The sequence below is a fragment of the Myripristis murdjan genome, chromosome 15, assembly GCF_902150065.1.
Source record: "Myripristis murdjan chromosome 15, fMyrMur1.1, whole genome shotgun sequence".
NCBI lineage: Eukaryota > Metazoa > Chordata > Actinopteri > Holocentriformes > Holocentridae > Myripristis > Myripristis murdjan.
The window spans coordinates 12,227,913-12,255,353 of record NC_043994.1 but is presented as its reverse complement, the minus strand read 5'-3'; the positions used below and the strand labels follow the sequence as shown (position 1 = coordinate 12,255,353).

Genomic DNA, 27,441 nt, shown 5'->3' with positions numbered 1-27,441 from the left:
TCCCCAAGCAAATTTATGAGACTATATGTGTGAGAATGTATTGTACAGTATCTTATAGGAGACAAGTTGACAATATGCCTCTCAAAGTGCTTTCAGTGTTTGAGCTGCATTTCTAGCTCCTCCTCGCTGCCAGGGAAGGAGGGATGTGGTTTAAGGAAGCCTTGCTGCACAGTGGGGTTCAGATTAGCGCTTAGTCTTTATTTACACTAGCAATAAAAATGTGTTTTATCGGCTCGCTTCAATTATGGCCCTGGCCAAAATATAATTTTATAGCAAATGTCAGAGTCGTTTTTATTCTTGTTTTAGGGGCCTCAATCTAGAGGCGGCAGGCTCACATTTGAGGCCAGATTCTTCCATTTTTGCACGACAAATACGGTCTATCTACCGCTAGAAATCACTTCGAAGCCAGATGTGAAAAGCTGTATTGTTCACCACTTTAAATAGGGTCCTAGGAAGGCGGCGGCGGGGTAGGACGGAAGCGTGTAGGAAGCGCTGAGGTGTGACTGCTGCTGCGCTGGCCTTTCCCTCTCCAGGAGCAGCTGAGAGAAAATAATGCTGAATCAATACAAAGCAATAATATCCACACACTGCAGTGAATATCAGGCTGACAGAGAGGGAGAGGGTGTAAGAGAGAGAGGGAGAGGGTGGGGGGTGATGGGGCATGAGAGAGAGCGAGAGAGAGAGAGATCAGCTCGACTGAAGCTGAGCAAGTTTCCATTCAGGGGAATAATTTTAGCTGAGCCTTGGTGTTTGGGCTGCTCGGAGGGCAATTAGCTTCATTGTATTAACTCAGCAAACACGGCCATTCTCTCCGCATGATGAATGAGGCTGTTTGTGGGCTCGCTGAAGTGTGTGTTTGTTCCCCAGAGGCATCTTTGTTTCCCCCTTTAATCATTAGTCAATGTGCTACAAAAATATAATTCACACAGAAGAATGTACAGCGTACAAACTGGAGCAACACTTATGTTTTGCTCCTCTCTCAGAAGGATCACTTCTGATTTGCCTCAGCAGGCTCAAGTAGAGTAGAGAGGGGGAAAGGGAAAGTCTCAAGCTAGCAGTATGCACGGAAACGATATTTCACAACATAATTGCTTTAGATTAAGTGGACATTCTTGGCTGTGTTGGTTTTATTTGGGTTAAAGACCTTGGATATCCAAAAGCATTCAGCACTCATTGTAAATTATACACATTATCCCTTTACTGCCCTAATGGTAAAATCATATGAAATGGTTGCCTAGGAGATGTTATTGTGGAAGATAGAGCCAGGGGGATAATCACTATATTTATGCTGTCCAGGAGCGGGCAGTAACCACTCGGAGTAATGGAGTTGCATGGCTGGAACTGAACAGGAGATAACCTCTGCTAATTGTCATTTTCAAAGTTACTGGGTTTTGGTCACAAGGCCCCCGTTCATTAGCGCACAGGGAAAAATCAATGTGGAAATGTCCAAGCCAAGGTCCGCCGCTCCGGCAATGGGGAAGCTTTAATGATATTTATTTAAACCGTTTCCCGAGATTAGCTGTCAGGGCCCAACGCTCTGAATTAAAAATGAGGTCATGAAAAAGATGGCATCAATAACCTTGAAATAGACTGCCTTTTGCTTCTGTGCTGTGCCATTTTCTCTCTGGTCTCTCTCTCTCTCTCTCTCTCTCTCTCTCCCCTTTACTTGCTCCCTGCCTTGCATTTCATGCTGTGTCTTTCATTATACAGGTCAGTGCCTTTTAACAGCTCCTACATATTTAATCTTCCTGGTTTCCTACGTGATCTCTTGTTACAGAAACATCACATTTTGCTATCTCCGTTCATTCCTGCCCATTACAGATTTTTTTTTTTTTTTAATACCTCACCATGCCTTGCCACTCTAATGTAATCGCGCGACTGGGTCGGTGGTGGTGGTTGTGATGGTGAGGGTGATATCCATGGTAACAGAGACGCCATTTCAAATAATTTGCTATTTAAAAACTCTGAGGTTTTTGGGCAAGGGCAGAGAAAGAACAGATGAGAGCTTTTGGATTAAATCATTTCATCTTTAAAGTATTAGATGTTTGCCAGATGTACCGCGCATTGCGTCTGAGGCCTATGAAATATTCTCTGGCTCAGATCGTGCAGATATGTGTTTCTTTTTAGACAGATGCGTGCCAGTTCCAATTTTAGTCGACTGGATGTTTTATTGATTCAGCCTTTATTCATTCCTCGTGGTATCAATGTGTTGCTCTGCATCCAGCGAAGCTGCTCTCCAGACAGAAAATATATTTTACTGTTCATACATATTAGGAAAACCTTGAGCCAGAGCTGTAGCAGCAGAAGAGAGCCAAGACTAGAACACAGCAAGAGAAAAGGAGAGGAGATTGTTGTTGTTGTTTTTTTGTTGTTTTTTTTTTGGTTTGGTTTGCTGTTTTTTTTATTACTCTGCTGGATGTTCACTAGTCAGCATCTCACTACATTGTCCTTGCTGTATTGCAGATACATAAAATATAGGGCGCTAGACTTTAGTATGCCTTGTCTAATGCTAGACCTGAAACACAGGTTTCAATTATTGTGGTTTCTCGTTCTAAAGCAGAAGATTACTGTGAATATCACCTTCATGTCCTCTGCTTTTTTATTCCTCAACCTGAGAGAAGGAGAGAGAGAGGGAGAGAGAGAGAGAGAGAGAGGGTGGCAATGATAGCTTTTAATGAGCAAGACTGATTCAGTGTAAGCACTTTAAGCAGTAGAAGTAAGGAGGGACAGAGAGAGAATCTTCTGCAGCCTCATGAGAACATTATTACATATTGGCAGTCAGCATTCCTTAACACTATAAACAAAGTCTCAACATGTTGCCTGCATCAAAAACTTGGCCAAACTCTTTGTATATGCACGACTTCTCTGTTGAATCTGTATTTCAGCTGAAGTGGGAACGCAGCCAGAGAGCTGCATGTTCTTAACACTAAAATAGCAGGCAGCTATTTTAACCACTCAAAGCCAGAATGGTTTCCCCAAGACAAAATGCTTCATTGAGCAAACCACGATTAAAAACCAAATTTTTTTTTGCAGAGATCTAACTAATCACAATATTGGGTGATTTCTTTATGTGTGGAATATAATTCAATGGGGTGCGATGTTGCTTCACCCAGTGGCAATGAGGAATCACAAATTACAGCACTGACGTGTGACAGGCAATCGACTGAATGAGTGTCTATTCAAGTCTACTGAGATTAATAACTAGTTCAGTGTAGCAAATTAAATTAATGACGTTTTCTGAGAGATCTGAGTCCGCTGTAGGGAGCATGTATGCACTATTTTTGGGTGTGAGTGCTTTAGGGAAACAGAATCAAGGTCCTGAATGTTTCTTCGTGCTGAATAGTGCACATTTATTTTAAACGCTTAGCGTTGCTTCTCTTGGCTCACACCTGCTACAGTGAACGTTTACTGCGAGCTGCAGCAGCGGCAGCTAATGAGAGCGAGCCCTGGGGGAACGGTAGAGGTCATTTTAAATCTGGTATTTCCAGACTTGACAAAGGACTTAAGTTTTTCATACATTCCTGTGCTGCCCTCCTGTTTTAACTGCATGAATGAGGGTCACCTCAAGTGGTTTGGCTTCTAGACAAAAGAGGGGCTTTGAGGCATGAATCCAAAGCTGAGAAACCAGCTACAATGTCTGATTATCCCTCTATTGGCATCTTGTCTCTCCCTCTCTCTCTTTTCTCTTTCTCAGCAGCAGTTATTGTTTTGTTAGTGCCATGATGACGCTTAATCGTGGCATTTGGGCTTGATAAAGATTTGATTTTTATCGTTTTTATTTTGCTCTGTTTCCCTCACAGGCTTATAATAAAAGTCATTTTCTCTCCTCCAGATTGTTCTACAGCCTCAGGGGCATGTCCACCAGCTCTTTAAATTGTTTCTTCTCCTTTTTTTACGCATGAAGCAGCTCTTGTGATCTTAACACAACACCAGCTAAAATTAATTTCAGCGCGGATGGGAGGGAATTTGTTGAAATGGAACAGCCCGCAGGCTTTTTCCACTGATTTGGTGACTTAGGCATTTCTTGGATTCCAACACACCGCTCGTTCCTGTAACACAAAACTCAGATGAGACCAGCGCATTGCTGGTAAAGTCACCTTGTTTTTGCCAAGTTGTCTTTTTTAGGAGGGAGGTGCTTGTGTGCAATCCATTATTTCAAAGGCACAGACATGCTTAGTTGACAGTATGCGGTTTGATGAATTACATTGTTGCTGATGGTATTGATTTTAAGGAGGATCAGACAGATATGCATTGTATATGAAAAAAATATCTTTTGAGGTTAATGAGATTTGCCCCATGGTGAGATCTCCCTATCTCTTTTGCCTATTCAACATTTTATCTCTGCCGTGCATATTTTACTTGCTTCACTGTGTTATCAACATGGAAAATGGCTGCTTAAACAAAAGCCAAGTGATAAATTGTCATGAGGGGAAGTTAAGTATTTATTGACCTCATAAAAATGTAACCTCTCCTGCCTTAATGAAATTCTTTCCTTGAACCTCTCTTGTTGCAGCCCACGTCCTCTAGTGGCCCAGAATAATAACTACACTTGGCTTTGACTCCACTAAATCAGTAGCAGCCAAGCTCAAACCTTCCCTCTCCTTGGAGGAAATTGCTACTTATATAAGTGGTATTGTATTATGACTGCTGTATTACGCGATCGTTTGTAAGTTATAGATACACCACTTGAAATTATGTATATTTTTCACATTGAGGGGGTTGTTATAATTTTACAGTGTGATTTTTCTTTTTATCTTTGAGTCAGAGAGGAAAAGAAAAATGAGAGCACCCTGAAGCCTTTTGCATATTAAGCCATTCATGGAAATCGACATAAAACTTTGAGAGATGGAACTGAAAGTCCAACTCATACATTTCCTTAATAGGCGCGATAGAGGGATTTAGAGAGTGATAGAGTGATAATAGAGTGATTTTCATGTATTGTTTCCACACCAACATTGCATCTTAGCCTTTTCATTTGGAACTATTTGAGGCTCCAGCGATTTCCCCGGCGCAGCTCGTACATTATCTGCGAGACCCCACCCCCACCTCATATTGACATTCCATAAAGCTGACCCAGGGCAAGGCAGCCATCTCTTTTCTCACAGATCACAGTGATAGCCAACAGTGTGCCATGGTACATGACACTTTTCTGGCCCTTTGATCACTAATAGTACAGCTGGACATGTTGAATGCACATTTCCTAGCCCGGAGAAATAAGGAAAAAAAATAAATAAAAAACAGCTTTGTGATGCAGGCGAAGCACTGAACTGACATAGAAAAAAGCAGCAGGAAGTTCAAAGTGAATCTCTGTGTACTCTAAAAGTCAATACCAGTTTGTTTTTATATGATTATATAACCTACATATATAGAGAGAGACAGTGTAACATGTTTAGAAAAGTTGTTTCTCTGTCAAACTCTATCTGTCTATCTATCTATCTGTCTGTCTGTACATCTATCAATTTATCTTATATTTCCTGTAATAATTCATGGGAGATCCTCAGAATAAAAAAGTCTGAAAACAGCCTTATGTTACAGATACCACAGCTGCCATATTAAAGTTTAACAGTTTGTGTGTTTTTTTTTATCTCTATTGCTCACTTCATTCCTTCTTGCCAAATCATTTTTGCTCTTCATTAACATGTCATTATACCCTTTATTTCTCTCTCTCTCTCTCTCTCTCTCTCTCTCTCTCCTTCTGTTTCTTTTTCTCTCAGTCTCTCTCTCCTCCCTCTCTTTCACAAGCCCTCTGCTCTCCCTCTTTCCAATAAGTCACATTTAATAGTACATTTCCTTTCTTGGCCTGGGGCCTGGTGCCAGACCAGCTGTATGAAATGTAGTTTCACCGCTTTCCCTGCCAGCACTTTTGTTCAGAGGAAAAATAACAAAAAATCCCACAGAGCCTCTTGAACTCTCTAAGGCTTTTTTCTTCCTTTTGAAGAGGAGGCGAAACAGCTCTTGATTCATTGTTTGTTTTACCGCCATGTCCCTTAAAAGGAATAGTGCAACCGTCTCTTGTCGTTACACGAGAAGACCTTATTTTTTTCTCATGACTGAGAAAGTCATGTTTCTGTCTGGCTTTTATGGATTGTTATTGTGAAAAAACCTGACAGAGGAGCTGGAGCGATTTTCAGAGGAGCTTATTGAACTTTGGAATGTTATAGTTTTTCAGCTGTCTTGGTTTCTTCTTCCACGGCGTTTCTTGTTTCTGGTCTAGTGCCAATTTCCATTTTCTTTTCTGAGCAATAAAAGTCTAAAATTTTTCCTCACTACTTTTTTCATGTCATTATTTTGCACATGGGGATTATTATTATGTTATTCATATCTTAATGTTCCCATTAGCTATGACATCAGATACGGAAAATTGACTGAGAAACATTCAGAGGGAAAAAGACCAGAAGTCAAAAATAGTTTAATCGTTTTGTACAAAATGGTCCTTGTCACTTAGCATGGAATTGATTAAGTCAGGGCACAGCTATCATGTAATGAATCAACTGAGCCGTACTGTGTGTTTATAACTGGAATGTACAGTTACCAGCTGAAATATTTCATTACGCTAACGGTTATAAAAGCTTCAGTGATTAATCACATTAGAATATCAGATTAGAGTTTACATGCTATGAGGATCTGAGAAGTTCGTTTTACTAATGTGATTTGAAGTCTTCCAGGCCTTCGCTTTGGCTTGTCTTTATCCAACCAGCTGGCTCTGGCTGGTGCACATACCTGCTCTGTTTTACAGTAAACTCTTCACACAACCAAACATACATTCTCTCAACACTCAACAAATACCAAATGTGATCCTCCCTAACAGAAGATAACCCATTGTTCACTCTCTCTCTCTCTCTCTCTCTCTCTCTCTCTCTCTCTCTCTCTCTCTCTTTCTCTCTCTCTCTCTCTCACACACACACACACACACACACGCACACAGCTGAATGTGGATTTCTCCCACCCTAGTTTAATTAGAAAAGGATTGTTAATGCATGCCAGGTATTACAACAATGTTTTGAGGCAGCATATTTGATACAGTGCGTGCCTCTGGCATAGCTGCAGCTCATTCTAATTCTGGTTTAACCAAACAAAGTGCTCATGTACTGCTTGTACTTTATATCATTCACTCTTTTGGTATTGACTCTCAAGTAAAAAAAAAAAAAAACACTACCTAAAGGGGTTCAGATATCGAGTGTTTGAATCTAAAATTGTTTCCCTGTTGTTTCCATAGAAAGACTTGTTTGTGTGTGACAAGCAAAATGATTGTGTCAACATGACTCGCCATAAACTAGTAATTTTCTATTCAAGCACTACATGACATAACGTGACATGGTTGTAAAACAAACTCATCTTCATTCACCTGCCTGCATTCCTCCTCAGGCTCCTCCTCCCTTATGAGAGGCACATCAAGGGAGAGAAGGACAAGCCGCTCCCCCTGGTCAAACCCAGGAAGCAGGAGGGCAGCCAGGAGAGGGCTTCAGGAGGCAAAGCCAAAGGAGTCGGGGCCAAGAAATTGAAAGGCCCCAGCAACCCCAAGCAGGGGTGTAAAAAGGAAAAAGGGGAGACGGGGAAAAGCCAAGAGCAATCACAGGTCAGTCGCAAACCTGTCCCAACTGGCTTTCCTGCTGTCCCATCATTCCTCCTCTCTCTATTTCACTCTTATTTTAATCTCCCCATGCTTTCTCGTCGTTGCTTCACCCTCTGTCTTGAATTCCTGTTGTCTTATGAATCAAATATTATGAACATGCAATGGGGTGTCTTATTTCTTATCCTTTGATAAACAACTGAAACGGTTATCCTTTTTCCATATGCAGGACTCCAACGTGAAAGAGGAGAATCGTGAGCTTTCCACAGCCATAAAACAGGAAGCCTCTTTGAGAGACAAACCGATTATAATAGAGGAAGAGGAGTTACATCTTACCCTGAAGAAAGAGGAGTCCTTGGCGGTGGAACAGCCATCTCCACTCTGCCTTAAAGAGCCAGACTGCAGGGCCCCTCATGCAAGTCTGCCCCTCCACAGAGGGCCCAGTCCCCAGCCTGAATGGAGGCAGATCAGCGAGGCCCTGCAAGAGAAACTTGCCTCTGAACAGCAAATAGAGGGGCACTTCATTCCTAAAAACTCCTACCTGCCTCAGCGCTGGGACCAGAACAAACCTGCTGGACACGTTGCCCTGCCTGAGCCCACATCCAGGGTCAAAGACTCCTTAGAAAGCCATGGGGGGAGAGTAGGGAAGGTGTTACCAATGTGCAAGCAGGCAGAGAGACAGCCTCTGGACTCTGGCACAGATTCCTTCCCAGAGAAAGAAGACTATAGTGTCATTAAGAAGGAGTCATCCCAGGTCCCTACCCAGATGGCCGCCTACTGCAAAGCCGGCCAGGTGGTCATGTCTCCTTTGGCAAAGAAGAAACTTCTATCTCAAGTGTGTGAGACCAATCCTTTCTCCTTTACCTCACCTTCTCTTCAACCTCCTCCTCCACCTGACCCGGTTCCTCCTGCTCTCCCAGCCATATCAGCAGCTGAAAGAGAGAGGGAGAGGAGAAAGGGCGAGGAGGAGGTGGCAGGACAGAGACAGGGAGGTGTGACAGACAGCAGTCCGGAGGTAGCGCCTGTTTTCAGGCCAACTGTTATCCAGCATGCCCAGAGCAGCAAGCCTCTCCAACAAGCCACCAGTGGTACATCAGAGAGGAGTCCTCTCGGGGAGCTTTCAGAGACTTATGGCTGCCGGACGAGCCACCACCTCCAGCCCCAAGTCACCCCACCATGGCAGCCCTACCTTCCCCGAACCCATGCTCAGGATGGGGTGGAGAACGCTGGAGAGAAGCTCCTCCAGGGTCCCACTGCCCAGCCCCAGAGCTACCCAGGTGACTGCTACTCTTCCCCTCACCTGCACAGTCTCTACAGGCAAACTGAGAACTGCCTGAGCCAGGAAAGACTTGCCGGCTTCCCCAGTGGAGAGAGGAGAGGGCATTACATCAGGGACAGTGAAGGTGGTCAGGGCTTTGTCTGTGGTAGCCTGGAGCGAGAAGGCTTGGCCTACAGATCTCACTACAGTGACAGGACTCAAACACAGGGAGATAGTAGAGAGGTAGAAGACGAGCCCAGAGACTTCACTATTTCTAAACCTCTCTCTCAGAGGGTGTCCTCCTTCTCCAAGCCCTCCTTCTGCAGTCTCCAATACCCCATCATGCATCAGGGTTTGGATTCTCACCCCAAGGCATGCCGAGTCCCTCCTATGACCATCTCGCCCCCCAAACAGAGCCCGCCGGAACCCTCTCAGCCGTTCCCCAGCCCCAAAACGTCCCCTGATGCATCCCTCAACAGCCCCATTCGACCCAGTAAGCGGAGCCTAGCAGACCCCGAGAATGAGGGCGTCCCAGACAGGAAAGTCCGAGTGGTGACGCCGATGCACCCCGCTGGCGCCATCCGACGCAGCGACCCAGAAGAGCTCAAACCGGCCGAGCCAGCCCATGCCGTTCACCTCAACAACCATCTCCCCGAGGGTCACCCGACAACCACATATCCCCCACCGCACGCCGCACCCCTCTACCCGGGTATGTACCCTCCTGGCAGCCTGGTTTCGCCAAGGCCCCAGGACGGGCTGCAGCAGCACCCAGGTCTGCAGTACCTGAAGAGCCAGACAGCAGTGTCTCCCCTCGTGCCCCCGTTAGCCTTCCACTCCATGATGCTCCACAGGCAGCTGATGGCGTCAGGCCCCAGCCCGCACCACTTCTACAGGCACCCGGGCGGGGCGGCACTTTACGGGGACCTGCTTCACCACTTGTACCCCCTCTCCACCCTCCCCCCGCCACAGCTGTCGTCGGTACACCCCAGCACCAGACTGTAAGAGAGAGAGGGAGGAGACACATGCTTTGTTTTTTCCTCTTTCCTCTACCTGAGACAGTTCCTCAGCCTCTCTTTGGTTTTCTCTCTCTTGCTGTGGGATCGTGGCTCAGTCGAAAAGAAAACACTGATCACAAAAACTGGCAGATTACAAACTGATGAACTCTTCAGTCAGGCAGACTAAAAAATTCCATTTCTTTAGTTTTTTTTTTGTTTGTTTATCTGTTTTGTTTATATACTTTGCACTGTTCTGTTTTTATCACCACTTACTGTTTCTTTTTTTGTTTTGTCGTATCCTTATTTTGCACAATGCTGACGTGTATGTGCTCACAAATCAGTTTGCCGCTCTCAGTCACCACAAGTCAGGTTGTTGCTCTGAACATGTGAAAAGTGGAGGGCAACAGAGAAAAGCCATTGTTTACTGCGTCTGAGGGCTAAACTTCATCGCTGAAAAAAACACTACAAGTAACATGACGATGTAAACGAAACCCTTTAAACTAGGGATGCGTGCACCAATGCAAAAGTCCAACAGCTGTTTAGCGCGTTACTCAGCCAGTGGTGGTTGTATCTGTTTACATGTCTCCACGCTGAAAGCTGTTGCCTGTTTTTGCTACAGTAAATCCACCTGGATTCCTTGGAGTGGACGTGAACACACACTGCGGTGCTGCATAACATAAATACTAGCTTAATCATAACATACTGAGGTGCTGTGTTGACGGATGTACTGTAGACTCACTTTCAACTCGATTCAGGTTTTATTCAGGATTCATTTCAGTTCAGTTACAACACGTAACTACCGTGTACAATCTGTTGACAAATCATGAATGAATGTGGGTGTTTTTTATGTTACAGTTCATGAAACGCCGTGTTAATGTTGCTTTCTAAATTGAAAGTAAATTGACCCCAACCCCTCTTGTGATTAGTGGCCTGTAGCAGCTTGTTTTTGTCTTTTCTGACCAGCATAATGAAGCAGCCGTATGCTGTGGAATGCTCACCACAAGAAATCACTTCTTCTTTTTTGTTCTTGACATGAAGAGCTTGCTCTTTTTTTTGTGAACGGACTCCTTTATTCTACAATCTGAAAAGACTCACTGTATGATTTGAAAGGAATGTTGTCAGTTAGGTTTTTTTTATTGCTTTGCAAATATCTGTGCCTTTCACAGTCTTGTATTAGAGTTAGCACTACAGTTGTTAAGGTTTATCTTTTGTAGCAGGGTAGGAAAATCATAATTATTGTCACTCTCGTCTGTAATGCAGCACACAGAGTCAGAATCACATTCTCATACAAAACCGTACAGCACACTGGGCCATTGGACACTAGACTTGATAGGGAGTGAACAGTATTTTAATTTTTTACCTTTTGAAACAGTCTCTTCTTTGACCTGAAGGTCAGTGTGCTTAAATAGAAGTATTCACCTATTTCAGCTGTGGCAGGCAGGCGATCATAGAGCAGGCCTACTTGAAAAGATTTACACATACTTGACGTTGACCCAGGTCTGGTGTCTATCATCCCTCAGGAGGGTGTGTTGTATGTGTTTTCTAGCAGTGATCAAAAGGTAGCAGGCTCCATAAAGTATGCTTACCATACTCTGTAGCCTGAGGTGGGAAGACAACAGCTGCTCTGGCTTTTACAACCACTATAACCACTGTTAATGGCAATCCAGGAGAGTCAAAATACACAGTGAATATGTATGGTGTTTCAAAAAAAAATTTAAGTAAAAAAAAAAACTGTAAACATTTATGTGTAAAGTTTTACAAGATACTTTTAAGATAAAGACATTCATTTCTGATTAAGTACTGTACATTACTGTGTGTAGGTAAAAGTGGCTGCAGTGAAGCTGCCAAGCCCTCCTGTACAGAACGTTCATTTGGGATCAATTTCATGGCCAACCTCTCTCTCGTCTTATTTTCTGTGTAAATAGCACTGTAGATAGTACTGTGTGGTTGTTATCATATAAACTGTGTCATAATCTGTAAATAGTATAAAAAAAAATAGTATAAAAGTCGGTTACACAATCTAGCTGTGTCCTTGTTTGCTCTGTTTCAAGGTCACCGTGATCATCTTAGATTTAAACAAACACTACAATTTAAGAATTAGGATTATCTTTCTTTTTATTTGTTGTCGTTTCACTTTTTTTTCCATGTTGTTTCCATAATGTGCATCCTGAAAGTGTTTTTGATACAATAGCCATCTGTTTACCAATCACCCAGCTGGCGAGCAAGAAAAAAAAAATAAAATAAAGAAGACATTTTGTATGATACGACTTCCTGTATATTTAATTAAAATATTTTACTATCTACACACGTTTCATTTGTCGCGTTATTCTTTTGCTGAGGTGCAGGATGGATTGCTAATATTCAGTGAAACATTAAATATCACTGTGTCATCTCTTTGAGTGTTAATTTGATCACTTTTGATGCTGTCCAGGAGGAAAAATCAATTATTCAGCTATAACATTAAGCTAAAAACTCAATCCCCAGTCAAAGTAATGTTCTTTTTGCAAGGAAATGCAGTGTGAATGGGGTTTTATTATTGTAACACCATTATCTGGCTATGAGATTCCACCCTGCCATAATCTTCACAACAGGCTACTTCTGGGCTAAAAGCCAGAGAAGCCTCTCAGTATTTGCTGCAGTAGAATATCTGCCAGTGCGTGTATCTCTATGGGGTGTGTGTGTGCGTGTGTGTGTGTGTCTGGCTGCAATAAAAGCTATGCTTTGACTTTTATTGCCACCCCCTGGTAAACCTTTACCATGAAAAATATTCAGTTATACCTCTAAGCTCAGCAAAAATAAAACAGGCTCACCAAGGCAGAATGTAGAGCATTTTATTGCAGATCAGCGATAAAATAAAATAAAAAATAAAAAATACAGTTAGCTTCCTAGATAAAAGTCAACTGGGAGAAGAAAATTGCACGTTGGACAAAAAAAAACTACTGTATTTTTGTATATGGCACTGTACAGAAATAACTATTAATGTACAACAACTTATTAGTATGTACAATTAATTGATATGCTGTAGGAATAACAATTCACATATGTCAGTATTAAACAAAAAAGGAATTACACCTCAGTTTTAATTAAAAATACAAAATCTACAATTGAAAATATTTCTACAAAATCTGTTACGGGTACTCTAAAATGAAAAACATACCACATATTTTTAACAAATGAGATGTAGTAAATGCATTTAAAATTGGCTCAAAATACAGAGAACTGTGCATTAGCTTTGCTCTGATCAAAGTGAAAGTGTTCAGTCCTTGTTTATCTGTCAGGCAGCTCTAGATTTATTTATTTAATTTTTTTTAACTCACTGGCAGGTTTCACTGGAACACATTTTTTCTTGTGCTACATTCGGAGATGAGCTTCACAACATTTCCACAGAAGCAGCCTATCCAATAGTGGTTACACTACAACAGTTTTAGCTTGGCCTGCACAATTAATCGTGTGTAATCTCATAGAGAAATTTTATCTTTCACCACAATTTATAAACCAGCCATACAGAAACAATTTAATCTCCTTTAGAATGAGCATTGTAACTGAAAATAGTTGAGATGTTGATGTACGACGCGGAAAGTGCAATTTAGTAAATGCCATCCCAAGATCGAGCAAAATATTTACGACAATCATTTTAGCCATAATCATGCAGCGCAAGCTTACAACCTTCCATTAAGCATATTCTGCCATTACTCTGAATGTTTTTATAGCTGCATGTCTCTATACTAAAGTGACTGATTTGCCCATGCGAACATAACATAGTAATAAACTCTGAGCACATGAAACATTTGGAACATGTTGTCAATATTAAGCTCCTTCTCGTTTTGTACAATACATTTCTCGATTCCTTTAAGGCTTATACAAAATGCTTGTTTAATCAGCCTTCCACCCATCTACATCAACCCCCCATCGCCCCAAATAACTGGACAGGATTTACAGGGTGAATTAAAAGGGGAAAAAAAAAAAAAACTAAACAAAATGGGATTTTAGCTTTCATCATGGTTTACCTGGTCAGGCAATTTCACAGAGAAAGCAACTGGAGCTAATATTTTGTACACTCAGAGTAATTATGAAGACCTCTCCTCAGCAAGTGACAGTAAGTGGTTGGACTATCTAGTGGTTGGCAGTATGATGATATGTCCAAAGCACACAAGGACATTCATTATCTGAGCTACTCAAAAGACTCCAGATTCATTTATACAATCATGTTAACAGCGTTTATGGACTGCAATGTTAAATTATGCTGGAAATAGTGTATAGCTCCTGAAAACCCAAGGTCACTCCATTAGCAAGACCTCTGGGAAATGGACAAGTTACATTAGTGCCCAGTATTGGTTCTAAAATTCTGTTCCCTTAAAAATCAACTAAAGTGGTCATGAAGTTGTCACAGTAAGTGGAGTAAGTCAATAGTTTCAAAAGGAGTGACTGTGCCTGTGGATCAATTCCAATTTGAGTGCTTTTGCAAAGGCTTTTTCTTTGGTCCATGTTTCAGTGGCAGAGCGGAGAAATAAGCCTTTCCATTCTGGTGGGATTGTTGACGGTGGTGAGCAAAGTGAACATACAGCTCTCAAATCATCTATGGATTAGCTGCTCGCGAAGAGGTTCTAGAAGTGGGGACAACCAGCCAGATGAGAACCTTGAAGTAAGTTCTTAAAGTTGGTCTGATTTTTTTGTTAGTGGTCACTGGTTAGAAGGTTAAACCTAGAGAACTCTCTGGCACCCAAAGGTCTAGATTACCAGGCTTTGGGGTTGATCTTCTCTCTGAAGGACTTCCTCAGTTTGTTCCTGGGAGCCGGGACTGGACCGAGACCAAGGCTGGGCTTTAAGTACCCGTGTGCAGCCTTGGCTTCGGGGGTCTGGGTGTGGTGGTTCTGGTACTCCAGTTCCTGGAAAAGGTGCTGCTGCTGACCTTGCGGTTGCACGTCAAGGTGGCCCAGAGGAGCATTTTTACGGCTGAGGGCCCCCGCTCCTGCGTTGTTCCTTTGAAGCTGCTGGATAATGGCAGAGAATTTGGCATCCAAAGATGGCCTGCCAGTTTTGGACCTTGTGGCAGGACGTGAAGTGCAAGCACTGCTGTTCTCCTTCTCCTGCTGGGACAGAGGAGGACGATGGACCGAGGCAGGGAGGGGAGGTCTGGCCGGACGAGTGGGCGGGGCATAAGGCTGTTTGTCAGAGGGGGGAGGAGGGGCACGGCGCTTTTTGCTGGCAGAGTTGGGGCTAGAGATAGGGGTGGAGCTTTTGCTTGGAGACAGAATACTCCTCTGCACTACAATTGGATGGGATCCATCAAAAAGTGTGGACCAATTAGGTGTCTCCTTCTCCTCTTCCTGACCAATGAGAAAGCGGCCATCCGTCTCCTCAATTTTGTTGTGAATAATGTCTGTGATGCTCTCAAACTTGCCAGGGGAATTTATACCTGTAGGTGAAACAAAATAAATATTCATTCAAATAAAGTAAGATAATCATTATGTAGTCTTCTGTTTAAAGATAAAACAATATAACAGATGCAATAGGCAAGATCTGTGATTATGAAATTTAAATCATATTTCAATTTCAAAACTGCTCATTGTTTTGTTGGATTATCTACAGTAGGCAAATCTCTACACCTCAAGCATGGAAGCAGTATAGATTTGTGAGATCTAGTATTAAAATACAGTGAATTTCTCATCTGAAAACAAAGGATTTAACTTATATGCATCGTCACACTGAAACTAGAACTATTGTGCATAGTTAATAGATCATATTTGTTATTTCCATGTTTCACGTAAGCTGGGATTCAGGAATAACAACTTCTAGAAATAGATACAGAGTAAATGCAAATTGTTTAAAGGTGTATGAGATCAAACGGTGGTTGATTTATCAAGCTCTTGCTAAGTCACTTCGGCCACTCATTCCAACCACGCTACTCACTGAGCTCGTTGTAAACAGAGTCGGCCTGCTTGGTGAGGAAGAGGGGTGGTTTCCTTGGTGATGCAACCTCGATCTTCATCAGCTGGTCACAGCAGTGCAGCCACTGGCCTGGCCATAAACGAAGAAACCAAACTGAACCAAAACTTTATCTATATAGCACATTTCATTAAAGAGAAGAATAAATGCAAAGAAACACAACTGCAAACTCAATACCTATAAGACTGATCTTGTTTCAGCATAGGAATGGCCAATACTTCCACTACTTAAAAAGGTACACTATAAACAAAACTGCCGAGGGTGAGGACCATTTAGAGTCATCAGACAAAAAAATGTGGAATAACAATAAAATTGGATTGTTGAGTCTACATGGTTCCCATTGTCATCTGACTCACTGATGAAATTACATACTTATTCCACAGTTTCTGTTCAGTCAGTCTCTGTGAAGTTCTACAAACCAGATAATGAATTGGTGCAATCTGTTCCAAAAACAAAAAGCACGGATAAAGACAGACAAGGAAATGGAAAGAGACATTGGTATGTGGAGTGTAATATGGGGATCATTCCAGCTTTAGGAGGATCAAAATAACATTTGTATTATTCATAGCTCATAATGGCCTTTAATGATAACAATCATCATCCAATATATTCTTCCTTAGAATACCAAACATCATCAAGACTCTGGATGAATCCAATTTCCAGACATACAATTATGCTCCACAGCATCGAAAATATCACTGCATGGCTCTCTGGAAAGTGATTTCAAAACAGGAAACACAATCTAGGAGTTTGCTTATAATCACAACGAGCCAACAGGTAGAAGTCTAGGTAAATATTATAAGCCAATCGCCCCAACATATTGTATGCTCTTAAAATAATAGTATAGATTTGCACATGGAAATATACATGGAAACAAACCATAATGTGGTCAAAGCAAGCTTAAATTCTCCCAAAACTATTAATGTGAACTATAAGATATTCAATTATAGTTTTTTTCCAGAGGCTGTTTTGATATGTGGTCACTTTAAATAAAACTAAAATTAATAAATGACAGAACCACATAGTTACATCTAAAGAAACCTTTATCTGGGGATATGGGAGGTTTGTCCCGTTAATTACCAAACTCATACTTTCCTTTTGTCTGATTGATCTGATTAAAATTATTAGTGTACACATGTTTGTATTTGTTTTGTATATTTATGTGAGCACAGTGAATATTTTTAGTGCAATTTTGAAAGCTGTGGTAATGCCTGCTCCTCCAGCTGGCTGGTTGCTTCGTTTCTGAATGGTAAATTAATCGAAGTGTTGAAGCCAAGGGATGGAGCGTGACTGAAGACCTGATCTCATGGTCCTCCGCTATTTGGGTGGCATCATCTCTTCCACAGACCTCATGCACAATTCCTGGATGCTCTTGGTTGCCTTAGGATGGACTGGGAGCAGGAACAGGGTGGCTGAGTCTCAGAGGTGAGGCAGAGGGTAAACAAGAGAACCTGGCGCTCATCCATATTGCAGGGAGCTGCTGGGAGGCTGGTGTTGCTGCTGGAATGGGGGCCTGGCAGAGTCGGCGGTCACCACCCACCGGTGCCCTGGCCAGTATCAAACTGCACATTGCCACTGGCCTCCAGATCAGCAGGGCAAGTGAGGAGAAAGCCTGCCTCCATATGCAATGCCCCACCATTGCTGCCATGGCCAGAGTTGAGAGAGCAGCCTCAGAGGTTGCGTCAGTAGGCCAGCCACTGCTCACTCTTAGCTAGTTGGTGGTTACGTGTCGAGACAAGGCACCCTGCACTGGTAAGGACCGGCTGCAGCTCAGGAATGCTGTGCTGCTGCAACAGCTCTCACCAGTGTCATTCTCAGGGCAACAGCAGGGAGGTCTGCATCACTGACACCAGAGGTATTTACTACAAGCTTGCTCAGACAGTCAGTTACTTGATGTTTGGCTTGCTCATCATTGGCCAGAGGGACTTGGACCATCTGATCTGAATCATCCTCAGAGTCATACCCAGAGCTTACATTTCCTGTAGTGCAGTCAGCCAAGGAGCTCACTAGGTGGAGAAATTGAGAGGAATCCTTCCCCAACGCAGGACAGGATTTCAAAGCGCTCAGAAGTTCATCAGGTGTCATTTTACAGATGCTCACAGTTGGCTTACTTTATCATAAACTGCAGAAACGTGCTCTCTTTTCAGTAAAACAGATGCTCTCAGCACAAGTTCATGTGGTAAACGTCAGGTTCTGGAACATCAGCGATCAAGAACTAAAGGCAAGCGTAAAACAAGCTTTAGAGCCCTGTTTGATTGCCTGGCCGAGGCGCATCTCAAACCTGTCCAAGTGCGAGTCTGCCAAAGCTCTCCCCACCACTAAGAAAGATTTGATGCGGTTTCTTGGCTTTGTGGGCTATTACCATAGCTTTTGTAAGAAATTTTCCACCATAGTTGCGGTGTTAACTGACCTGCTTAAAAGTGAGGGTAAATTTGAGTAGTCCCCCAGGTTTTAAAGTGCATTTGAGAATATCAAAATCTTGTTGTGTTCGACCCGTGGCCTGGCTGCAGCACGTCTGGATGATCCTTTTGATCTCCAGCTGGATGCCAGTCATGTTGGTGCTGGCACAGTTTTGTTGCAGGAAGGCAAGGACTGCATCAGTAGACCTGTTTGAAACTTCTCAAGGAATTTTAATTTTTATCAGCTGAACTATTCAGTGATTGAGAAGGGTGAGATGGCTTTGGCTCTGATTTGGGCCTTACAGTATTTGGAGGTTTACACTGGCACAAGGGCTAGGCCAGTGGTGGTCTACAAGCCCCTGACTTTCCTGAAGTCATTTTACTGGTCATTGCTGCTCCAGGCGTATAATTCGGAAAAGTAATATAATATTGTGGCAGATGCTTTGTCTCGCGCCTTTTTTCATGTTACAACTTTTGTTTTGCTCTCTCTCTTAATTTGTATCCAGGCTCCAGTTGCTGAGATGTGAGGAAGATGGCAGGGCAGTGTCAGTAATCTAGAGATTTCCTTGTGTTGGGTATGGTTAAGTGTTGTTGGCTATTCATTTTGTGGTACATGTTATGTTAAGTTTTGTACTGTGGTGATCCCTCTGGGACCCTTGCCCTGCCCTTCCCTTCCCTGTCAGTCTGTCTTTGCCTGCTTGTCTTTCAGATAGGTAGGGGATGGGTGGGGCAGGGGGACTTTTCCAAATCCCACATCCCATAATGTTTCTTTCTTTTTTATATTCATTAATAAATATAGTTGTTTCTCTTGCATTTATTGTCTGCCTCCCCTCCTTTGTTGTGGCTTGTCAAACCAGGATATGACACACCACTATGCAACTGTCAAGATATGCCAGTTCCACGTTGGAACTGGCATATCTATAAGATAAGCTAATCACGCCCGCTGCCACATCCTGTTTTGGCCCCATGGCCAACCTTTACACAATAAAGGGAAAAAATGAATAAAAGGTAAAAACTAAGGTTCTAAGATCTCTTCCTGCTCAGAGGAGTGTATCTAAAAAGAAGTGCAGCCTTTTCCTGTGGAAAAACACTGTCATATATAAACTTAAACGCCTTATCTTTACAGTTACATACTGTAACCTGCTCTGTGCACATATGCATCCTCTCTTTACATACTTACACATCCTTGTGCTGTGTGTTTACTCACTCTGGTCATAGAAGTGCTGGTGGAAGGCATCCACCCAGTCCTCCAGCTCCTCCCTGGTGCCTGTGGTGAAGACGATGGTCTGAGCTCCTTCTGATGAAGGGTTGATGATGGACAGACTGCTGCACCTCTGGCCTGCCGGGTCCTTCTCCATCACACGGATTCGTGTGTCCTGCAGGCAAAAAACATAGAACTTGACACAAACTGAGAGAGAGTTCTGCAGTGTTCCAGCCAAAGCTCTGCATCACATCTAGACCTACAGGCACATTACTGACGTAGTGAAACATGCATTCAGCAGAAAAATGTCTTATAAGAATTAATGTTTGTTTTCCCTTCATGTTAGTGAACGCACCGTGCTCTACACCATCAAGCATTCACAATATCTCTGATGAATAATGAGATTCAGCTTGTTTTGTATCGTTATTATTACTATCAGTGTTTGGGGTAATGAGGGCTCAGATTACTCTTTGTGGAAATTCGTGTCATAACAACTTAGTTCTTCAATTTGTGTAGCCCAATGAGTTACTTTTTAAAAATTCAAATGTTATTTTTAATGGTTTTCTTTCTGTTGGGTCATTTTAAGAAAAAAAAACACAATCAAAAAGAAAGGCAGAAAAAACATGAAAGAAAACCATAAAAAATACCTAAATGAAAATTTTGTCACTCTCTCAGGTGAGAAACTGAAGTATTTATCTTTCAGTAACTGCATGTGGTGTGTTTTGTTAAGTTAGTGATGTAATGAGACATTTTAAAGTGAGTTATTTTTCATCTACAGTCTCAGCAGAATAATCTGAATGTGAAGTGTGAAGGAGAGTGTGCGATATAACGTTTTGAATCCTCTTTTTTTTTTTTTTTAAATGTTTAGAGCTGTAACAAAAGGTTTACTGTTTCCTCTCACCTTGTTGATGGGTATATTCATGGAAGGCTCCACTTTTGCGTCAATTTCTTCTGGGGTGAAGTAGCAGGACAAAGTGCCGGCGCTCAGCACGCAGTACAGCGTGCAGCAACGGTACACTCCCTGCACACTTTGCTGCAAACACCAGAGGAAACAGTGACTAAACACGATTCAATTTGAAAAGAAAATTCAGGCTTTTTAATCTTGTCTGGAACTGAAACTGAGACCAAAGGAAAATAAAATAACACAGGAACAAAGCGGGCAGGCAAAACCAGCCTATTTGTGATTCGACAGAACAGGAAATTACTGTCACATAATTGGACGTCAAATCAAACTGTTTGGTAAAGCAGATACAATAAAAAAATAAATAAATAATAAAAAAAAAAAAAACATGTAATGCACGTTGTAGCACTAAACCCTGTTCTCTCGTAATATTAGTCCACTCTATTAGAGTTGACATGCAGTGCAAAGCAACATGTCATTGTACAGTCCAAATGAGACCTCTAGCAACTGTATTCAGGACAACTTAATGCTTTTTAATGTCTTAAACCTAGATAACTTTACACTTTTTCAGATTTTTTTTCAATGATCTGCAACTATAGAGAATACTTTTGAAATCTTAATTTGTATTCAGTGTCATTTTTAGGTGAACTAGTTTTAATTGCATAGATGATTAATGTCTTCCATACATTTGTTTTATATGGCCCTGTTGAACCATAAGAGTGTAATTTTAACAACGTATTATTTTTGTACATCCGTGGTGGATTAGTTGTGAATTAGCCAGTTGGGGAACCGGCTCTGGGGCTTGCTGATGCTAATAACACAGCAGTGACTGTACCCTCTGGCTCAGGTAGCCGGTCATCATGCTCTGTGTCATGCAGGCGGGCTGGGCCACCAGTCGGCAGCAGAGGTTGCCGTAAAGTGGCAGCCACGACGACCAGTCAGCTGTGAAAGAGACAAGAAACAGAGGCAACATCGTAAACCAAACTGTAAGATCTGCCTGGATTAATCATGACAAACCAGCATATATTGATGTAAAAATACAGGCACTGACTAGAAATCACTTGCAATGTTATGTGAAAAAAGTCAGATTTATCACTGAAATGTCTTTTTCAGGTATAAAAGGTGTATTACACAACATTCACTGGCATGAGATAAACAGATCTAAGTCCCTGCTTCAGTGGGAGTGTTTGATCCACATAATGTGATGCAAATAACATTACCAAGTGTTATACAGAATTTCATTTTAAGTATTGTGACACAAACTAAAGCCAAAATTTGATCTGACAAATTTGAGCTGGATAACAGAAACTTGCTGAGCGCCCTCCCCCGCATCCATTTAATCGCTCAGCCAAAGGAATAAAAAGCAGTTTGGACTAAATTTCTGTCAAAGGTATTTTTTTTGTTTAATTCTAAGTTTCAGTTCCATTGCTGTGAAATATTGTATTGTTGAACCAGCACTGAATCAAATTAGGAGCTAAGCATAATCCTTTCACGTCGGCAGATATTACTTTTCTGTGCTTTTGTGTTTCTTACCGTCTTGGAGGACAATGAGGGAGTGAGACTGGAAGCTGCCTTCAGCCTGGGGCAGACACAGTTTAGTGGAGGCCAGCAGGCTGTACTTGGCTCCACTGGGACAAATAGTCACAGACACACACATGCACCCACACAAATCATAAGGTGTGGCAATGTACTGTGTTATACCAATATATTTGCTTATATTGGCCTTTTACTTACGCCTCCCCTGAAGTAGCTTCAAAGTCATACAAAACATTTTTTCCCATATTGTATGATAATGTCACACACATATTTGGAGCGCACATTTTAGTTGTTCATTTAATGGTTCAGTTGTGTTGTTTATAAATTAATTCTTTATTCAAAGGCAGTCTGTATCTGAGTTTATCCTACCACTAAATATGTGGGGAGAATCAGCCACATGAAACCTGAATACTTGTGTTTTTTCCAGATATTAAATATCCGTGTGAAATATCAGCTAACAGCAGCTTCAGCCTAAAAATATTAACATTGGCCTTCAAAAAGCCATACTGGTTGAACCCAGGTTTCTCCCAGAATAAATTGTTTTCGAATGTGTTGTGTGATCCTCCAACTACACTTGTTGTTCCAGTAATAAGTCATAATCAAGTTAGTTCCCAACTGTGAAAATATCAAATAGGCAGCCAAGAGTCTGTAAAAGCTTTTACAGGATAACACACAGCATACCAGGGTATTGGGTTGCACTGCAGGAAGGTGTCGGGGTCTGGAGTGTCCAGCAGAGGGCAGAGCTTCTTCCCGCCAGCTTTGCCAAAAGAGTTTCGGAGCTTCTTGGCCAGTTTCTTCGGTGTATTGGAGAGGGTGAGCTCTTCCTCCACAGCACAGCTCCACAGCTCCACCCTCAGCTCAAACTGGGGCACTGCCTCATTGCTGGTGGTGCGGGCAGCAGAAATTTAAATTGAGACTGGTAATACTAAATTATCTATTAACCTTTGCTTTGTCAAGGCACAGAGGGCTAAAAGGAAATACAAAATATTCATGAAGCATACATTAACCTTTCATTGTAGAGCAATTATGGCCAGGAACCCACAGCAGAAATGGATGAGTCAGTGGTGGAAGACAAAATCTTCATTCAAACACTAAATTATGCTACACAGTGTAAATAAAGCACAAAGAAATCTTCCCAACAAAACTACAGACACTTCCTCCACTTCTCCACATCCTGCTGCCTGGAGCTGAATGGCACAATTAATGTGGTATATAGGACTATAAAATATGATTTAAAAAAAATAAATAAATAAATAAATACAAATAATTAGAATAAGAATAGGAAATAATGAATGAAAAAATATTTACAACTCAAATTGCAATTATTTTGACTGATATGCAAGTGTGAATGAATGATGATGATAATGAGATTTTTGCCAGAGTCTACATCAAAACAAACATGCTTTACATTCACATTATTTGTAGAACCACAATACTTACACCATAATACTTGTCATTTATACTGGCATTTTGTCACACATATCCAAAAAAAAAATGCAGCTCCTGAAATTTGGATATTGCACTTGAGATTTTGATAATATTTACTACTGAACTGTTGAGGCTAAATAATATACATAAAACTAGTACTTACAATATGGTGATTCCCTCAAAGCAAATGTCAGTGACTGATCTGTCCACCACCACCATCTCAGTATCAAACACCTCGGAGCCGATCTGCATCAGACAGAAGACCGCCACCCGGCGAGAGCCTGACTTACAACAGGGGTGGACTCGTTAGTGCAAAGAAGGCAATATAACCAACATCCAGATTATAATATTAAGTGAGGTGAAACACAGTTAGAAACAAAAAGTAGACTCACTCCCTCTGTTGTTGAAGTGGTCTGAGTCCTTCCACATCAAAGGAATTCGCAGCCCTACGTCGCCAGGAGAGAGGAGGAGAAAGGCTTTTATCTTTGTGCTATATATAAATCTGTCAGATTTGGTGTCATAAGTTTATGGAAGAAATACGTCAGTGGTGAATGATATTTTTTGGACAAAGTGGGAACAAGCTTACCAGAAATTGCAACCTTCCCATTACAGGGTAAACGGTCCTCTGTACCTGAAAGTCTAATATAGCAATAATGTCTCAGTCAGTATATTTACTTTATTACCAAAAAAAAAAAAAAAAAAAAACACACACACTTCAGAAAGTCATGTTCCTGTCCTCAATGTCCTCAGCCTTCTTTTCAAAATACATTTTTTTTTTTTTTTTTTTTTGCAAACTTAATTTCCTAACAGGATTTTATTATTATATTAGTAAAAACAAAAAATGCTGATAGCACTAAGCCATATCAGCAAGGCTGTATCACTATTGCAAAATAACGGTCACAACAATGAAATATCAACATGAAAGTGAAACAATATATGGCCTTCATAAAGTGTGGTCATATATGTACTGGGGTTAAACAAGGTTTATTGTCCTTGATATGTGTTCAGACATTTTGTGCTATTTCAAAACTTTCCAGGCGTGGAGAACACCATATGGATCCTATCCCTCACCTCCTCGCTGCTCCGATGATGTCCTGCTCCTCCTTCTTCTTCTGCAGCTGGGTGAGGTAAGCCTTGATTCTGGTGTTGCAGGTCAGCAGGTTCTTGGAGGCGTTGAGCACCTGTTCTCTCTTGGTGCAGGCCAGCAGCAGCTTGTACGCCCCCTCGCGCATCCGCATCTCAAAGTCCAGCTTCTCCTGGATGTTGGTGTCCTTTTGGGCGAGACAGACACAGGAGAGAATTCAAAATGACCAAATTTAGCACTCTTGAAAAGCTGGACAAAAAAGGCCGGTATGCTAAACAGAGACAGACAGATGGCTGGCTATGGTGCTTTGAAATGCGTTTTCAACATGAAACAAAATAGCGCAAGTGGACTGACACAAATATGGGAGAATATGCACATGTTGGGGTTGTTCAAGTTCAAGTTGCTCTTGAATGTTTGTCTTGGCTGCAGCTATTCATTTACATGTTGCATTCTAACATCAAGTCATAACCATATAACTTTTGAGATATTATTATAGGCTTAATTTTAGTAAGCAAGAGAGACCATCACGAGATTAACAGCACCTCAACAAGTCAGATTAAGCGGGAAGAATCTGCTGTCTTGCTTATGAAACAATCACTTCCAACATGTCCATCCACCTCAGTAACTTTAAAGACAAAAAAAAAAAAAAAAAAAATGTGCAGATGATGCAGAAAATGAGGAGGGTGGACTTGGCAGTGATACGCTGATGTTTATAAACATATAGCACCTTTAAATTTAGACTTGGAGCACTGAAACCAATTTCAGTCATCCAGAGCAACTTTTTGTGGAGGTGATGTGTGTGATGATTCTTGCAGGAGGAGAGTGAAGTGAAAGACTGGACACAGAGCACGATGGCAGTATGAGTGTGCATGCATGATCCTAAATAGCTCACATGCAGTTTGGATGGCAGCGATGCAGTGTGAAATGTATGGACAAAACTGCAGAATCTAAATCTAAAGCATTTGTGGCCTAAAGGGAATATGATGATGTCTGATATGTGGAAGAAGGACAGGTCATATGTTTGCTATTTTACTTGAGTTTAATTTGTGCTTTCCTGCATAAATTTGCACTCTAAAGCACTGTGGGCAATGTCGTCTTTGAAGTGCTATACAAAAAAGTTTTATTATTATTATTATGATTAGCAGTAGTAGTAATAGTGGTAGTTATAGTGATTCCTGTGGATAAATTATTTAACCAGACTGAATCAAACACGAGGCTAAATGCAAAATGTCAAAGTGTTGGATTAAGAATCTCTCAGTGAATTATAAATTCAAATGCAGGTAAGAGACATGTGCATGCATTTGTTTTGGGTATACAAACATCATCATTCTCCACACTGAACTATACACACTCTGTCTACCTGGAGTTTCTTAGAAATCTGTCGTATGTACAACAAATTCATATCCTCTACTATCTGAAGCGTGTCATTCAGCAGACTTGGGCATCTTTTCATGCTTTTGGCCTGTAAGGACATTAGTTTGAGCGATGTTAGAGCAAAGAACAAACAGTATTTGGACATGCAGAGCAGCATTCAACAGTGCAGGGAAAACACAAGCTCTGGTTTCGGGAAATGAATAGAGGAGCAACACCCCCGGTATCAGATTACTGGGTTACAAGCATTATCTCAGAGAGAAATCAAATTATTGACTAATTATCAGAGCATAGCTTACATTATGGTTTTAATTGTTAGAGATTTCAATAGCAGCTAACGATGCACTTGTTATTTCAAGAATTATCGCAGAAACGAAAGATGAATGGCACAATATTGTGATTGCACTTTGTCCCGAGCAGCGCAACTGTCAGAGCGTCAGAGCTGACAGCAAAACAAAACAAAATCAGTGTAAACGCCCTCGGCTCTACCTCGGTTTGCTGAAATAAGGTACTCTGTCGTATTTTCTTCCTTTTGATCTCCATGGCCAGGGCAGAGCCGGATGATATCGACGACCTGGAGCTCCCGTTTCGCCGGAAAATTTGAACATCCCGCGGCTCGTCCATGTTGTCGGACAGTTGGCCAGCGGTGGAGCCTGGGAGCCGCACACTCCTGCTGCAGCGCCGCTCCTGCTCGATTTGAAGCTCCTCATGTGCCGGAGACGGGGCTTCTGGCTCAGGCGCCGGAGTATCACTGGCTGAAGCCAAAACTATGACCAAAACTAAACATAAAGTGAAAATCAACAATCAATTAATTATCAGTCAGAAAACATTTGTAAATGAATACAGAATATTAAACTGGGGGTGTGAGACTATACATGTGAAAGTCAGCTTTCACAGTTACTCCTGCCTCTAAACAATTGAAGTAAATGGCACATATTAATCTTCTTTTATATCTAGTCTACACGTTTATTATACATAAATATATATTCATAAACAAGAACATTTTCCTCATCATGACAATTGCAGTATACATTTAAAACGTCGGGAAAAATATTTTGCACCCCCAACAAACAACCTTGTGAAAATAAGATTTAATACCACTAAAGGTTAACCCCGTTTTGCAAATAGAATCAAAATGGAAAACATAGAGCTTGCGCATGTAAGTTAATGAGTTATATATTTTGTTTTTTCTTTTTCTTTTCTTTTCTTTTCTTTTTTTTTTTTTTTTTTAAATAAATCAGCTAATGCTCCGCCTTTCCGGTAAGGAGGCAGAACTAAACCGAGCGCCTCTACACTGACAGGGAGCGTCATCCTGCCAGACAAAAACAGGACTGTACCATTTTGAAATTTGAAAATGTTGTAGACTTGGAAAAAAGGGAAAAAAGAAAATAATATCTGATGTTTTTGAATCTTAGGGGTGGAACTATGATTTTAAACAATAGCTACTTTCAGATTGGGCAACAGGTGAAATAAACATGGGCGACACGCGAAATGCTATTTAACTCTGGCTTTTTTATAGAGCTGGTTGGTTTTCCCTGATCCATATGGATGCAGACTATGTTGCCAACGGGTACACTAATGGACAAAATGCTCCACAAACCGCGGGGAGGCCTTGCTTTGTGGAGGATGGGTTGGTTTTGCTCCTGTGATTTCAGGTTAATGTGCCATTACATTCAAAATAACAGTGTGTAAGCTCTCATTTACATTCATTCAGAGTAACCTCATGACAATAAACACCTCAGCGTCCAGATT

General features: G+C 41.6%; 2 protein-coding genes across 2 annotated transcripts in view; one reads left to right on the top strand and one right to left on the bottom strand.

Annotated features, from left to right (window-relative positions):
- LOC115372549 (AT-rich interactive domain-containing protein 5B-like) overlaps positions 1-11,536 on the top strand; it is a 66,297-nt gene extending 54,761 nt beyond the window's left edge. Inside the window, exons 9-10 of the mRNA XM_030070543.1 lie at positions 7,366-7,576; positions 7,800-11,536. Coding sequence (XP_029926403.1) covers positions 7,366-7,576; positions 7,800-9,830 — 2,242 coding nt within the window. The 3' untranslated portion in view covers positions 9,831-11,536. The remainder of the gene's footprint in view (positions 1-7,365; positions 7,577-7,799) is intronic.
- Positions 11,537-12,638: 1,102 nt separating this feature from the next.
- Positions 12,639-26,313, bottom strand: rtkn2 (rhotekin 2). The gene is made up of 12 exons (XM_030070544.1): positions 26,179-26,313; positions 24,306-24,505; positions 23,821-23,873; positions 23,627-23,680; positions 23,398-23,515; positions 22,488-22,688; positions 21,804-21,898; positions 21,106-21,212; positions 20,271-20,402; positions 19,376-19,544; positions 15,734-15,841; positions 12,639-15,239 (listed from the first exon to the last, which is right to left on the bottom strand). Exons 1-12 carry the CDS (start codon positions 26,311-26,313, stop codon positions 14,557-14,559), a joined length of 2,055 nt encoding a protein of 684 aa, XP_029926404.1. The 3' UTR covers positions 12,639-14,556.
- Positions 26,314-27,441: the final 1,128 nt, after the last annotated feature.

Bases quoted from the DNA above. Each gene is read 5' to 3' on its own strand.
- rtkn2 (XM_030070544.1), bottom strand. From the start codon at position 26,313: ATGGACGAGCCGCGGGATGTTCAAATTTTCCGGCGAAACGGGAGCTCC. The intron at 20,403-21,105 runs GTACAGTCACTG...TGGTGTTTGCAG, and splicing joins CCGGCTACCTGAGCCAGAGG to CAAAGTGTGCAGGGAGTGTA. The intron at 15,240-15,733 runs GTGAGTAGCGTG...TTTCACCTACAG, and splicing joins CTCTGTTTACAACGAGCTCA to GTATAAATTCCCCTGGCAAG.